A 17,108-nucleotide genomic window follows, 5' to 3' on the forward strand; every position below is an offset into this window, starting at 1 on the left:
TGTGTGCGCGCGCGCATGAAAGTCATGGAATTTTTATATGGTGATTCTAATTTTTAAATATGTACCCACGTCTTTTACTTCATAGTTGTGAAATATGCATTTTGAATCATACAACCATCCACTCTTCTCCATGTAGAAGATTCTGCTGATAATTTCAGATGCAGAGCTTGCATGCAGTCATTTTATTACTGATGTTATCTGGAGTGTTTGGTTTTATCCCTGATAAAGGAGAGAGAGAAGGAGAGCGCCTTTGTGCGTCCATCACACACAGTCTGACAGCGCGTCCGTTACGCGCTCGGCGCTAGGATCCGGCGGATCTCTCTCTCTCTCTCTCTCTCTCTCTCTCTCTCTCTCTCTCTCTCTCTCTCTCTCTCTCTCTCTCTCTCTCTCTCTTCCAAGCCTGTTTTAAAGTCTCTGCCAGACTTCAGCTCATGCGCTACTTCCTGGATGGCGGAATGGAAAGCTTCCAGAGCCGCTCCAACTCTTTTCTCTCTGTTTTCAGCGTGATGCATGGACTACCGCTCCTCTAACATCTCTCTCTTAATCCACAGTCCCCTTGACATGTTTCTCTTCTGGACTACAAGCTCAGCCATCTGAAAGAGAGAAAGAGAAAAGAAAAGAAAAACTGTTTCCTTTGGCTTGGTCGAACTTCAAAAGAAAAAATCTCTCCAAAGGGACTCACTAAAAAGAGGCGGCCGAAATACATTGAACCGTGTCCAGTGCGTTCGCATCGCTTGTTTGTGGGAGTTTTGTCGTTCAGCAGGAGGATAACTCTGTCAACAGTTGCCTTATTCCAGATCTCCATGTATACAGTGTGACATGCGGAGGCTACTGCGACCGCGCTGCTGCTGCTGGTGGATCCCGCCTCTGCTTTTCTCCTCGCTCCTGCTCCGGTGGGCACATTCTCATCCCGGTAAGTTGGATTCGAGGTGGATGAGAATTGTTTTCAAATCGCTCCATTTATTATTATACGAGTAAGACCAATACATTGGCTGCGTAAGGTTGAGGGAGAAAAAAAAAAACATAAGCACAAAACCAAACGAACGCGAGGCTTTAGTATTTGTGATTTTTTTTTTCTGCTGTAGCCTAAGTCACGGAATTGGGACGATCTAACACGGCATTGTAACGTACATAATGACGTCTATTGATATTTCAATATCCACAAATGATCCGTTACTGTTATTTATAAGCGCGCGGACCCGTTATCTCTAAACAGTACACTCAAATCCGTTCTAGGAAAAGACATTAGCCGATGTCTTTCAGCAGGTATTATAACATATTTGATTTAAGCAGTTTGAATTATAATGCACACTTGAGCCATCTTTAGTTTAAGCATAACTTAGCAGCATTTCATTCCTTGACGACTTTTAACGTGATTTACGCACTTTCTCTTGAAAAAAAGAGCATTTTTTATGTGCATATTATATTACAAATAGACCGATTATCGGTTTGACCAATATTTCTTATAGATATTGACACTTTTCTACTTTATCAGTTATTGTTTTTTTAAAATCGGGTCTAATTGAATGGGTCTCTTAAGAATAACAACCAGCTACAAAGTGTTCAGCAAAAAACTAAATTGTTTTCAGACAAAATACTTACTTTTTAATTTATTGTTTGCATTTCCTAACTTTTCCAATTTAGCAACGCATATAGCATTTTAAACTTCAGTTAAATATTGTCCAAAACAAAAATGCAAACACATTTCTGATCATGAAGCAGGTTTACTATTTAATATTATATATGAATATATAATAAATAGCCTAAACAATTATAAATTGTGAATATTTTGTTATTCATAATGTGCATTGTTTCTTTGGTTGCAAGCTAATGATTTTTAAACTATTATTGTGTCAAAAACAGGTATCATTATTGGTTGTTCTGATGCCGCTCAGTAATGCTAAGCAGCATAATTTTGGGATCAGTTTAGAAAAAAAAGGTTATTATTTATTTGTTGTTGCTATTTATTGATACATCAAATGTGATGATCTGAATCATCAGGCAAGTAGGGATGAAGCATTAAATATGAATTCCCACAGTAACTAACAGTGCGTCTTGGAAAACGTCATAAGAATATGATTTCCGGGGGCTCGTCCGGGTTTAAATATATATATATATATACATATATATTTGATGGCATCTTGTTTAAGATGACCTGGGTCGTTGAGTGTGTGTGAGTAATAGATGAGGATCTCTCAGGCTCTTCAGGTTTGCTGTGATGATGGGCAGCAGCCAGTCTGAGATTCACCAGTCATCTGTAACCAGGAGGAGACTGATAAGCTCTGCATATTTGCATGAGTTTTTATGTAACGCTGGAGGCGTCAAGTCTAATGTATAATTCTAGAGAGTAGACATTCTCAGGTCTTAGAATGAAACCTTATGGAAGCAGACCAAGTGCAAGGACTGTCTGTGCTCCTTTACCTAACTCTACCCAGGCAAACACATGTGAAACAAGTGACGAGAAAGCCTTATTCATAAACAAGAAATCTTTAGAGCTTTACAGCTCCATACGAATGAAAGATAACATGGTTTGCAGATTGCATCTGCGCTGTGTGTTGCATTTTTGTGTATTCGTGCGTGCAAACCATGTGTTCAGAAATCTCATTAAAAGACAGAACACATTGTGTTTATCTCTCATCTTTCCATCTAATCTGATATCTTGGTACATAAAATGCTAATACATATCAAAACGTAAATTTCCACAATAGCTGACCTACTTCTGGGGAGCTTGGTGGTTTTGTGTTATCAAATGGCCATTGCTTTACATACATAATCAAATGTTACTTTGTTGGTAGTCAATCACTGTCGCAGGAATAAGCTAATATTAACGGCAAGCTTTTACGGTTTCTCTGGACACTGCACTTCAGATACGGTATCAGTTTTTCTAGGCTTTTCTTTCGCCATAGTTTTCATCGCACTTTCTATGTGATCCAAAACTACAAGAGCCGGGCGCTCAGGGACTCAGTGGACATAAGGGTGAGCACTTGAGCGCTGACAGTGAGATAAATTGTCTAAGTTTCTGCATCTCAAACAGCCGAGAGATTTCATCAGGCCCGTGATGAACGCTCCATGAATAACACATTGTCACCAAAGGGCGAATGCCTGACTCAAGGTTGTGGACATTATTGGCAATCTTTTCCGTCTGTTTTTCTGTTTGCGCCTCTCTCTCTCTCTCTCTCTCTCTCTCTCTCTCTCTCTCTCTCGTGTGTCTGTCGCAGTATGTGTTTCTGTCTATCTTACTGTCTCCGTCTATCAGAGTTGATTTCACCGAGAGAAAGGTGCACACTTCCAATTCTCGAGTCGGAAGGGGGGTAGAAATGAAGTTACCGTAGAAGAAAAGACCACTTTAATGTGTTCCGTTTGTTTGCCGTCATTCTTCCCTGCCCTCTCTGCTTTTTCTAGACATGGGTCTTTTAACCTCAGTGACATTTGTTCATGTCTGTGTCTGATAGACCTGTTTTTAGCTGAACCAGTGCTGCGGAAAGACAAGCGAGCTCTGTATCTGCCGCCGCTGCTACAGTGACATACAGCGATGTGCTAGAAAAAGGGGAACGCTGCAACTTTATTTATTTCTGTCATGCCAGTGGGAAACAAGTGTCTGCACACTTGAGTCTCCAGTAATGGCCAGTTTGCTGACGGAGCAGAGCGGAAGCGAGAGGATTTCTCAACGGGGCGTCTGTTGGCCCCAGGCAACGCTCATCTCTTTACAGACGGTTGATCTAGCCGTCGGAGCCGATGGATGACTATCACTGAAGAGAAAATCCTAGCACCTAATAATTTAAAGCTATAAAGCACAACTAGGAAACTAGCAAGCAAAAATCGTTTGACTTGTCATTCCCGAGTCTACGCCGTATAAATCAAAGGGAAGCAATAGAATTGATCTTTGTTTTGTTTTTTGGCGATACTTTTCCGACCTCCTATCTACGGCGGGAAATGATTCAAAGGATTCACCCAAAAGATGTAGAAACCGCCGGCAAAAGTGAGGAGAGGATTTCTAGACGGTTATTTCTGTCGCATGACGAATAGCATGCCACGCACTGGAGAGCACAATGATAATTCAAATCTCTTAAGAGGTATCAGACTTCCTGCCTTTCTGATTTCCTTTTATGTGAGCGAGGAGCCATTTCTCTGTCTAATAGAAAAGGATAATTTGCTAAATGTCCGTTTGGAAATGACGGGCACTTAAGATGGGGGTAGAGTCTCGGGAGTGAGATAGCTGGGCCGGACTGGATGCTCCAGCGGCCCCCTGTAACAACATTATCATCATCATCATCATCTCTCTCCGCTCGGGCCGTTATCTGTCCGGCTGGGTGACCAAAGCTGCTGTAATGTTCTCCAGGTCACTTTATCAGTCACGGAGCCTGTCATCGTCGCCCGGCTCCCCTAATAGATTGATTAAAAGATAGGGCCGTGCGGACGGTTTAACGTGTGGGGTGATGTCAGGCTGCCGCAGGGTCGTTGTCCCAGCGTTTGTTAGCGTGTGTGCTGAATGTGCACCGCATCTGTACCAAAGGCACAGGTTGTGGTTGGAACCAGCAACATGGAAGGGAATAAGAACTCTTAACTCGGACGCTTTCTCAACTTTCTCTGTGTTCAAACATAAGCCTCACACCAAACATATTTCCAATTTAAAACATGGAAATTGATTCATTCTTTTAATAGTAATGTTTATTTCAATTGATAGTTTTTCTTTTAACTAATTCCATTGTTTCTTTTGCATAAAAAACAGTTTGTTTATTTATCTTTTTATTTATGTTCAAATTAATACTTTTATTCAGCAAGGATGCATTAAATTGATTAAAAGTTACAGTGAAGTCATTTATAATGTTTCAAAAGATTTCTATTTCACACAAATGCTATTCTTTTGAAATTTGTAGTATCACAGAATCCTGAAAAAAAAAAGTATAAAACCATATAAAAACTGGTTTCAACATTGATGATAATATTAAGAAATGTCTTAAATCAGCATATTTGAATGATTTCTGAAGGATCATGTGACGCTGAAGACTGGTGCGATGCATGCTGAAAATTTAGCTTTGCATCACGGGAATACATTACAATTTATTGACATTTAAATGACATTTTGGTTGTGGATGGTTTGGTTTGTACAGTAAGTGTTTATTCCTGACTTCTTGCATTTAATGTGTGTGTGTTTTTTTTTTGTTGTTTTTTTTTGTATTACTCTTATAAAGTGTTTAAGCCAGTTTAATTGCTTCTCCTTTCTACTTGCGCTTAACAGACACTGTTATTCTAAAAAGCTTTTTTTACATTAACTCACACTGTTTTTTTCTCTCCCTCCTTTTTGTTGTGTTAGATGTCATGAATGGTTCTCAAGGAGTATAGTGCTCTTCAGTGAAGGACTCATCTCCATTTTTCCTCAATAGTCTTGGTGAAGGCAGACGTGTTTGTGTGTGTGAGAGAGAGCGTGTGTGTGTCCTTGCTCGTGCTGGTACATTTTCTCCTCATCTCCACTGGCAACCACAGCTCACAGTGTGTGCCAACCACTAAATGAAGTGGACATTCATGAAGCATGCTGGTAGATCCTGTCTTACAGGCAGAAAACTGCAGATAACGAACCCAGCATGAAAATAATTTAAGTCATATAATGCTATTTTATCAGATAATGTCATTGCTATGGAGACAAAAAAAAAAGTGTTATACTTGTGCACATACACGGTGCATTCAACATTCTGATCTTTCTGCGAGACATTTTTACCTATGTTTAAAATACGTTTCAGAACCTCTGTCAGTGACAACTTTAACAGTGAAATAAACAAACTTGATTAGTTTATTACTTTACTGTGGTCTTTAGCGTTCTTGTTAGCGCGCCCGCCTCCCACGTTCGAATCCCGTTCGGAGTGGGTTGAGTAGGACTGGTTACACCATGTCAAACTGCACTTAAGTTTTGCCTTCTTCCTTTTTTTTTCTTCTTGTTTTTCTTGTAAACGTTCTAAAATCATGCAAGTATTTTAAATACTTAGAGAATGGAGTTGAACAAAGATAAATTTGGCTAAAATGTTCATTTGTGATCATTTTTTGTTGCTGTTGTTGCTGGGCTCCTGTACCGTTAGATAAATATTGACTTTGTACAGCCATGTTGGTTGCATTGGTTTTGTTCGTTGTTTGTTCTGTTGTTTGCAGCTTTGTTAAATGGTCTTTGGAAAGCCCGAAATCTGCAGCACCGACTGTTTGCGACATCATCGCCATACACAGCACCAACTCTCTGCTCATGTTGTGCACCATTTTTTGAAACTTTAGCCTGATACAAATTTGGTATAGTAATAATGATTCGCCTCATTGAAAGTTGTAGTAGTTGTAGGCAGGAGACCAAATCCATGTACTTTGGCTTCACTTTCTCTCAGATTTTCTTCATGTTTGCTTTTGCCACTCTTTTATTTCTCTCTCTTTCTCTAGTTCTGACTCTCTCCCAGACTGGAGGTTCTGAAAAAGATTTTCATTTGGCACGGTAACAGGGGTTGAAAGAGTTTGCCAGCAGACGAAAGAAACCTTTGAGCCACTGGGAGACTTAAGCGCTAATTCTCCTTCCACATAACCCAGCCCCCTCCAGCGCCTTATTCTCCTGCTTACCCCCGTCCCCCTCTCTAAGGTCATAATTAGCAGAGTATGGAGCAACAAACGTAAAAGTCTCTCCATTAATAACGTATAACGGCTGCTGGCCCTCTCCAATTTAAATGCCAGTTCTTCCTCTCAACCAGGCTGAAACACGTGATCATGTGTAAAGACCAACAAGGATGTCGTCAAAGATGATGTTAAATGAATCTGTCTGAAACCAAACAATGGAGCATGTTTATGTTTCTTTGTATTGAACAAGTGATGGATGGATTAATGAGAGAGAAATTAATTACAATTTGATGAGCCGCAGCGGGCGCTGCAATATTAACAGCCAAACAGATCTTATAGTGCAACCGAGATGCAACACCTTAACATTCGTTTTCACACAGACTTTCATGCATTGGCCACTAGGGGGAGTATTTTGCGTGAGTTCTGTTATTTATGTTTCTAGTTTAAAATGCTAGTTTACGCAATGCGGACTTAGCCTTTTACTGTTGATTATACGCAGCATTAATTCTGCAGTTTGTCAAGCTGATTGATCAAGGCTTTTGTGGCGTGCTAAGCGCTAGTGCTAAGTGATAGACTTAATTTATCACTGTATCACCGGCCCACACAATACTCCTTAAATTATTTTTTTTCCTTTCAACTGCTCTTGAAGGAAGCTATGAAGCCTTTTTTTTTTTTCAATATAACTTGAAATCAAATATGTCAAGATAATAAAAGGGTACACTTTATTTTGATGGTCCACTTTAAAACTATAACTTTTCAACTACATGTCAACTTACCCTCATTAGAGTATTAGTAGCCTGTGTTAGTAGACTGTTAGGTTAGGGTTCGGGTCAGTAGAATAAGTTGACGTTCTTGCAAAGTTACTTACAGTCAGTAGAATGTCTGTTGGTGAGCATTACAGACATTCTTCTAATACTCTAATGAAAGTTGCTTGATATGTAGTTGCAAAGTTACTTATAATTAGTAGAATGTCTAAAGTGGACCATCAAAATGTGTTGTCCAATAAAATGATCGCCAATGACACTTCTTTGTTAAAAGCATTGAAATGAAAATGCTGTCGTCAATTACCCATTCTCATGTTGTTCCAAATTTGTATGACTGTCTGTTGAACATAACATAAACTTTTTCTTCTTCTTTCTATACAATGACAGTCAATGTCATTTACTTTCATTGTATAGACATTATTCACAATTTCCATGTTTGAACGGGGAGTACATGAAGACCAAATTTTATTTTTTTGGATGAACTATCCCTTTAGCTTCACTTTGGTGAAATCCAATTCTTTACCTTATCCCAAGTGGCCCGTATGAAGAACTGTCCCCCTTAAATCTGATATCAGTTTTTTGGTTCGCTCTTGAAAGGTAATGGCTGGGATTTAGGCTGCGTAATCCAATGTGGATCAGTGTAAAAGGCCAATCTCTGCCCAGAGCCCTTGATGGGCTGGCTGTCATGGACAGGCCTGCTCGCAATAGAGAAATAACCTTAATATGGAGGTTGTGGGCTGCAGTTCAGGCCTGGCGTGTAATGATACAGCCTTTAGGGTGATGTTGTCCATGTTATGGGTGTTTGTCAGTCAGAGAATTGTAGCCTAATGGTTTTGTAGGCCAGTTCATTCCATTTGGTACTTCTAATTCTCCCCACACTATTTCTCCCCCTTTGAAAAAGAGGAACAAAAACAGCAGAAAAGGAGTGAGGCAAACTATTAGACACCCTCTATATATCACAAGAGCCTCGGAAATTGCGGCAGCAAATAATTTGTTTGTGCGTGGACGCGTGCGGCCTCTCAGTGGACATATAAATGAGGTAATGCCCTGGCGTTTCTGGGAAGCATGGTCACGTATTCACAATGGCCATTTTCACAGACACAATGCATTAGTGTTGCATTAGACCACGACTGAGAGGGCCAGGCCGGTTACAGCCCCTTGATATTTCCTCTGCCTCCATGGTGAAAAGAGGAAAGAAAAGACGAGAAGGGGAAAATAACCACATGCCAAGGAGCGTTGTGTCAGTGAGCCAGTGTTAGGCCGGAGTTGTGAGTCTTCTCATTAAATTTTTGCAGTGTAGTTGGTTTTTCCACTTTAATGCTTGGGAGGACGCTAGCCTCTTCCACCGAGAGAGAGAGAGAGAGAGAGAGAGAGAGAGCGGGCGAGACGCAGCCTACGGACTGCACCACGCTGCCCAATTTGTCTTACTTCTAGGGAAGCTGTTTAAAGTACAATGCTTTTTTTTTTACTCTCTCCCTCCTCTCTTTTCAAATTACAAGTCTCCCGCTGTCTTTCTGCCACTCCAGATATCTGTGCTTTCATCAGTCAGACCTGTATCGAGTGTGCTCGGAAAATGGCTTGTGATTAGTGTCTGTCCGTTCTGATTTATTCCACTCGTAACAGTCAATCAGTGTGCATATAGTGAATTAGACGAGTACATTATACACACGCATGTTCCCTTATGACCTTTCTCTTCCTGGAACTCTCTTGGAATATCCTGACATTAGTGTGCCACACAGACCTTTAGGTTTCTGTACTTACTCTGATTCCAAATCAGTGGGTCTCTGAAGTTTCTGAGTATGTTCTTTGCTATGATACTAGGATGATAATGCTAATGTTGCTTTTTGTGCATCACACATCTGTGAAGTGTGTCATTAAATTCCCAGTGTCCTGAACACGACCCCCATCTGTCATTGGTCAGCCTAGAAGATAGCCCCGCCCAAACGTCACACTAGTGGGTGTGCTAATGTCGCAAATGTAAATTGCACAAATGGCAATCACCTTTAACAACCTTTTTATATTTTTATGAAGCAAACAGTTACACCTCTGAAATATCTTTGGATACGATTTTTTTTTTTTTTTTTGCAGTCATTGTAAAGCAGCTGATTTTAAAATTCTTCAGTTAAATTCTAGCATTCAGAGTTGATATGTTTACAGTTTAGCTTTAGACTACACATTATACTGTCTCAAGCCATTTAATTGGCCAGTAGGCTTTTTCGCCATTGTGAGATTATCGATTTGGCTATTCCAACCTACTTAAATTGTAAACATTGTGTAAAATCAGTGGTAATTTAATATCAGACATTTTATGAAAATATATTTGTTAGTTTATTCATTGAGTATTCATTCCCATGAACACCAGTGTCAGAAACGTTGTGTGTAGTCTACAAAACAAAAAGTATTTTCGTAATCAGTTAGCACTATGCTAATCTGATATATTGCTAACCAAAGGCTAACTGAAAACATAAAGAAATGGAAATGGTTTATGGCTTTGGAGAGGATTTTGAAGGCTTACTGCTTTATTTTAAATATGCTAATTAGCAATGTAATCACCATGATCATACAATGATAGCTTTGACGAACATGCAAATTCAGATGAGAAAGGAGAATTGTCATCATCTGACGTCCTACTGAGAGGCAATGTCACCACTGTCTTCCACTTTTCTTTCTTTCCATATTAAAAACAACCAGCATTGCAAAGAACGGCAAATGTGCCTGACGTTAAGCTCAAACAGCAGCCGAGTGGCAACGTACAAGCATGAAATCAAACCCAAAAGTAGAAATAGGCTACTTTTTCATTTCTTTGCCGCTTGACAACTGTGATTGCCTTTTCTGGCTGGGTTGTGTCTTTGATGGTTCACTCTACCTTGACTAGTGCTGATGGGTTAGCGCTGTGACTACTGATTGGATTGGCTGTCTTTGACCTCTTGTAACCTCATGTGCTGGGTCTCAGCGAATGAAGCTACATTGTTGCTTGTGTGTTAGGGAATATTCCACATCACATACACTCTCTCGTGTCATTCCAGACTTTTCTTCAGTGGAACACGAAAGGAGACATTTTGTTTTCCATGCTCTATTCCATGTGGTTACAATGAACAGGGACCAAAGCTTTCAAGCTTCAAAGGACACAAAAGCACCATAAAATATCATTAAAGTAGTCTATGTGACTTCTGACTTGTGTCAGTCTGTCTCAGAGCTGTTGTGTGACTTCAGAAGACTTGGAATTTAGTGTGTAAGACTTATGGACTGCTTTTATGATGCTTCTGCATTGCTTTGCCTCTTTTTTTGAAGCATGAAAGCTTTAGTCCTCAATTTAACGTAATTCAACAGAAAACAGTCTTTAGAATTTCTCCTTTTGTGTTCTACAGAAGAAAAAAGTCATATGGGAACAATATTTGGGAGATGAAGTGATTTTTTGGGGGGTTGAACAATACAGTAACTATAGGTCTAAAATGTACCGACAGGTACACTGAAGGTCTTTCACTCCCTTGTGTTTTCACTCCCTTTAAGTACTCATTACAGAAATAATACATACTTTAAAAGAATATACTTGTAATATGTAATATTTTTGGACATTTTATTGCATGTTAAATGAAAATGTATTATAGTTTAAATTTGTATTAAATGCAATTACATAGCTGAACTTTTTGCCACTTGAAGGACTTAAGTACACCTTTATACTGTGTGTAATTTCATAATTACTTCTGTTGTCTTTCAAAATATGGTTTGTTGAATGTACCGAGAAGCATTTATGGTAAACTAAAACTTTAACACTTTAATGTTATTTCTTTTAAAACGTAATGTATTTAAATATATTTGAAATTGCACATTTGTATGATGATGTTGCAATTTAATACTTTAAAATATATTAACACTACAGATAAAATTATATGTGAATGTCAGACAACACTTAATACTCAATTTTGTGTACTTCAGTGTTATAATAATCTTTTGTGATTTAAAATGCACTTAAAATGTACCTTAATTTTGACAAAAGCAAGTGCACATTTTAAAAGTGTATTCATGTTAGTGGACTCTCTTTAAATACACTTAAGTGGCCTTCTATTTCATTAATATTATAATATCTGCAAGGACAATTTAAAAAAATAAAATAAAAAAATAAAATATATATATATATATACTTTTAAGATTTGAAGTACACTTCAAGTACACATTCAATAAAATGAAGCACATTTCTTTTTCACAAGAGCTCCTCCGACCAGATGTCCGACAGATGGGCTTCTACTCTCATGCCCCTGGGAGCGCTGTGGATTTTCGGTACTTTTTCATGAATTCCTTTCTCTGTATTCCGCCCGAGTAGGGCGGGATAGGACACTTCCAGGAAGGGTTTTGGCCCAGTCGGTTCTCCATTCCTCATGTGGAGACAAGCGGCGGTGTTCCTCCTGAAACCTCTTTGGATTTACGCTGCCAGTCCTGCCATCTTTCTTGCGTTAATCACCCCGGGCTCCGCTCGCCACTCACCGGAGGTGGCGATGGATGAGCCATTGCGGAAATGGAATGGAGAGTGGCCAGGCGTGACAGAGAGAAGATGAGGAGACAGTCAGGATAGGAGAGGAGAATAAAGAAGATGATAACCACCTCAACACACATCTACGCACACACATTTCGCTTTAAAATATCCCACACCCCAACATTTAGGGCACGTGGAACAAGCGTCTTAAATCACCATCAGTGACTCAAGGTTCCATCGAGGTCTTAAACAATCATTACTGTCATTTGCATGGGCTTTTTTATGGTAGTCAACTGGGTTTTTAATGGCCGTGTTTTTAATGGCTGATGCAATATCTAGAAAGCATCATCTATCAGTGGCGAGCAGTGACTTTTTTAACCGGGTACGCTGGGTGCGCTTTATGTCAAAAATGCACCTGGTCCAGATACGTTAGTTGGGTTTCGCGTTCGCGTTAGCTGCTTAGTTGCTTACTCATGACACATAGCAACACAGCTAAAGTTTTATATATAATAAATGAATATATTTCACGTTTAATTAAAAGTAGCCTACATTTACCTGTTGATGCCTTCACAAGCACCTGTAAAAGCAGTTTTGATTTGAGTGAGGCGTGAGGCGCGAAAGTTCCAAAATAAACTGTATTTTTGTAATTCCGCTAGGTTGCACTAATGTCACAGAAATGACTTCACCTTTAAACGGTACGGGGCATCCGCTGAGGACACGCATCTAAATCAGAGACGGCAAATAAGAAACACTACGGCAGGCGTCAATTTAAATGTATGTCAGAAGTGTTTTTTTATTGAGTTAAAAATAAGCATAAAATAATCAATATGAGAAGCCTATTATAAATAAAATATAATTAGAATCAATGCAAGTAGCCTATAATAAAAAAATAAAATAAATTGAAATAATGCAAACTAATGACTTTAACAAACGCATAGACTTCGATTAATAGCCTCAGATAGGTTTACTTACAGTAGATCAATCTTTAACATTTATAAGTTTTCGTTAACAATAAATTTCCTTATGGAGAAAACAAACTACTATGAAAATGGTTTCAGTTATCACTTTTTTCCACTTGATTTAGTCTATTTAGTTTTGTATCAAATACAATGTGACTTTCGTGATCGAGATCTGGCAGCAGCAGCACAGTTTTCCTCTTCCTCTAATACTTCTATTATTGTCACAATCCTCATGCACTAGACCAGTCACCTCAGCTACATTTCCCATAATCCTCTCTGGCTAAAAACTGTGCACACTATACAATCACCACACCTGTCTGCTGTCAGCCTCATCAGTTCCTCCATAAAAGCCAGCAACAAACACACATGGGTTGTCTGGTCTTGGTGTTCATCCCTGAATGCTAACCTGATGCCTAACCTGTGGATACTAGCCTTTGCAATCCTGTCTCGAACTGTCGAGTCTTCCACTCACCTGTCATCTCCACCTGAAACAGATAAGAAGAGTCATTTCCCTGCCAGTATCACCACATCGATCTGCTTCCCTGTTACTCACCTGTTCACATCCCATGTGTCTCAATAATCTCCGTTTGGATCTTACCTGTGTCTGCAATCTTCTGTTCCATGACAGTTATATTGTTGCTTATAGTGTTTATATTATATTGAATTAATAAACTTTTGTTTTTTAAATTGACTAATTAATTGGAAGAAATTATATTAATATAAATCTGTTCATATGTATATAGTTCTGTATACACTTATATTAAAATAAAAACTTATTATTATTATTATTATTTCTTAAACAAAGCACTGTTCAACAGCATATAAGTTTTGATTACGGTCAAAACTTTGCTACAGAAATTGTTAAACTTATTTTGACAACCCTAGCCAATATAATGCCAATATACATTTCATTTACCATAAGTGGAATGTACAAAAAATTGCATAAATTAAATTTATTCTCATAATATTAACTAAAAAAAGATTTTTCATATCTAAATGGCTGAATACTTCACGGCGTGAATTTATGACTGCACATTATTTTAAGTTGCTGAAATATGTTTTTGTCAAAACAAACGCCTCTGGACACCAAAACGTGTTTGATTCAGAGTCTTAGGCGATCTAGGGCAGAATCAATGTACCAGCTCTCATTTCCTTGAGGAATGTTCGTGAGTGACTGCAGATCAATTTTTAAAGAAAACACCGCTGTCTTTTTAGGATGAGACCACTTGATTTACATTTATTCCTGGATTTTTTTATGAATAAATGCATCAGTAATGTTTATGTATTTACCCTGATGGTTTGAATTATTTAAAGTTCTGACCCCAAGGCAAATCCACTCATTATGCGTCAACATTTTGTTAATCATTGATAGGCTCTGGAATGTGATCAGGGAATGACTAATCGCTAAATAAAACTAGCCTTTAGCAAAAAGCAAGGAGAATTTTTCACATTTGTCTGATTGGATCAGGCCAACAGAATAACGAGTTTTTTTTCCTGTCGGACATTTCTTACTGAACGTCCCTTTTGTTTCTTCTTTAGTTTTAGATTAAATTATTTTATCTGCCAGATGCTTGGTGCCTAGCGGTGCTTTGGTGCCCAGCCAAAAAAAATAAAAAAAATAAAAGAAATGGCTTTTAGGCTGTGTCACTATGAGAATTTTCGAGGATGTGACAGGATGTTGACAAGCGCTCTGCGAACGGTCCAAAAAGAAAATCTAATTAACATTATACGCGGCCAAAGTTCCGGCTAGCGGATGACTGCGGGGCCTATTAGCAGAAATTAACGGAAACCAATAGCGACAGTTCTCCCGATTTTGGGCATTTAGTGGTCATGCAGGCTTGGTCCTTGCCACAAGCATTCTTTCACACACTGTCTACACACTTTCTCTTCCACTCCTCTTGTGTAGTCATGGGCACATTTCACTATTCTTGCCTGGAAGTGCAGATACATTGTTAGCATAAACCAAAACTAATTGAATATTTGTTTAGCTTAGCTAGCGTTATGCTAGCTATTTGTCAGATTATGTGACCTTATCAAGGCAGCTGTCTGTGTTGTGTGTTGGGAGTGGTGGGAGTATTGCCTGTCATACGTGGCCGTGTACGGTACGTGGCGTAGCTCTCGCGGCCTTGCTCCGAGAGGGGTATTGTATTGCAGAGGAAGTGTTTTGGCCCGTGTGGCAGATGGTGGGTAACAAAATATCATTACATTTGTGCTCAGAGGCTGTGCTGGCAGCCAAATGATAATATAGAAGTCTGCAGCTCCAGCCGCAATGAGATTCTCTGACCCTATTACCTGGGAATACGGAACAGGGAAAACATACAGAGTGCAGAGAACAGAATTATATATGGTGAGGGGGAATTTTTGTCAAGTGTGTGCGCTTGCACTTTTCCTTCATCTCCAATCATCTCGGCACATTTATTTTTCATGTGAGTGTGTTTTTAACATTCTGCTGCTTGTTATTATTTCCTGCTGAACAGAATGTAATAAGATCCATACGGGACTCCTACACATTGAGGAGTCAGAATATAATCATAATCCGTAACTAAACAAAAATGTGGGATTTCGAATAAAATGCAAACAAATGGGAAAAAAAATCTGCACTGATTGTAGGTCTCTAATCAAATAAAAAATGACATTGACCACGTGGCCATGTTTTACAAATTGTTATGCTAGTAATAATTGGTATATAATTATAAAACAATTTAATATAATATAATAGTCCTATGTATGTTCTGTTTTGCTTGAGTTTTTCGGTTGACCTAGTATATCTTAGATTAATATAGATTAATAATAACTATAATAATATTGCATGCAATCATCGTGTTCTGCGGTCATATTGCCGTCACATCCTGGAACTAACTAGAAGTGGACATCAAAAATATGAAAAAATGCTGTCGCTATGTGGCAAAAAGTTGTAGTGTCATCTAAAAGTAGATTATAGTAGGAATAAAAAGGAAATGCGGTGATTTCATCCCGAACTCACAGGCTTGGGTCAGCTTAACGTGTTGAAATAAATCTTTTGTTCATTTCTCACCCCTGCTCTCATGAAAGTGAGAAAACTCAGGCTGGGCCCCTGGGATCGAATTGCTTTCTGTGACCGGGATGAAGAGTTGGAAAAGTCACCTCATCTGTTCATGCCTGTGTTAGCAGTGGCACATGGGCTGGCCGCTGTCCATCCTGAGGTCATCAGAAATACAGGATCATCTGGCTATATTGGCCTGCCAGATTTCTTCTTCTTGTTGTTTTTCCATCGATCACTGCATGCAACTCTCAGTAGGGCTTTAAAGGAGAGGTTGAGTTGCTCAATAGTGTACCGCTGCTGTTGTTGTTGTTGTTGTTTCCCCCTGTAGTGTGCTAGAGGGGTTGTGTTGTCATTGTTGGACTATTTTTGTTGTCATTTTGTATTGATGTTACATACTCCTTTCATTTTTACCCCAGGTCTGCTGTCACAAGATCAGCAACCCTTTTTTTCTGAGTTTTAAATTCCAAGCAATACGTTTTTTTTTTGAAGCCTTAAATATTTCAATAGATGCAAAGCATTAGACTATGGTTTACGCTGAGTCTGAGAATGCTGTGGATCCATTCCCTGCTGGTACATCCAGCTTAAGCTGATATCTGTGTTGTGGAACTGTTGTGTTGCTATCTGGTTTATAACTGGTTGGTCATCACCAGTCAGAACATGCTACTTGGACCAGCTTATATTTTCCAACAGGGGTGATTTTAATTGGAATAGTGCTTCACAAGTATGTAAAGGAAAAACGTATGGATTTGCAAAGGTGAAAGCTAAGAAAACTTTATCTTTGCTTCAACATATTCTGACATACCTTGTGAAAAAGAAGTGCTTCAAGGAAAATTCTGTCATCATTTACTCACCCTCATGTCGTTCCAAAGACTTTCGTTCATCTTCGGAACACAAATGAAGATTTTTTTATTAAATCTGAGATTTTTGTCCCTCCATTGACAGCTACACAACTACCACTTTGATGCACCTGAAACTGAAAAATCTTTCAAGGTGCCAAATAGTACTATGAAGTAGTACATTTATTGGACATATCACCTCATAATAAGTCATAATAATTTGTATGCAGTGTCAAAATCATAAGAAATATGAAAAAAAATCTAACCTAAATCTGAGCTTAAACCCCAAAACCATGATAAGAGGAATTAGGAAATAGTCAAAACTTTTCTACAACTCAATTGTTGTACAAGTATCTTACAATTGTACAAATCACGTACAAATTATTACCACGAGTTCCCCTGAAACGGTGTTGGACATATTTCATGCTGATACCTGTTTTGGACATGTACCATAGCATTTGTAAAAAAAGAAGA

The 17,108-nt window shown here is 38.8% G+C and overlaps 1 protein-coding gene across 1 annotated transcript in view; it reads left to right on the plus strand.

Moving 5' to 3' along the window:
- The first annotated feature begins 402 nt into the window (after window positions 1-402).
- Window positions 403-17,108, plus strand: part of ptprga (protein tyrosine phosphatase receptor type Ga) — a 256,101-nt gene continuing 239,395 nt past the window's right edge. Inside the window, exon 1 of the mRNA XM_079857645.1 lies at window positions 403-913. Coding sequence (XP_079713771.1) covers window positions 820-913 — 94 coding nt within the window. The 5' untranslated portion in view covers window positions 403-819. The remainder of the gene's footprint in view (window positions 914-17,108) is intronic.

This window comes from Squalius cephalus (genome assembly GCF_949319135.1).
Source record: "Squalius cephalus genome assembly, chromosome: 22".
In the NCBI taxonomy this organism is placed as follows: domain Eukaryota; kingdom Metazoa; phylum Chordata; class Actinopteri; order Cypriniformes; family Leuciscidae; genus Squalius; species Squalius cephalus.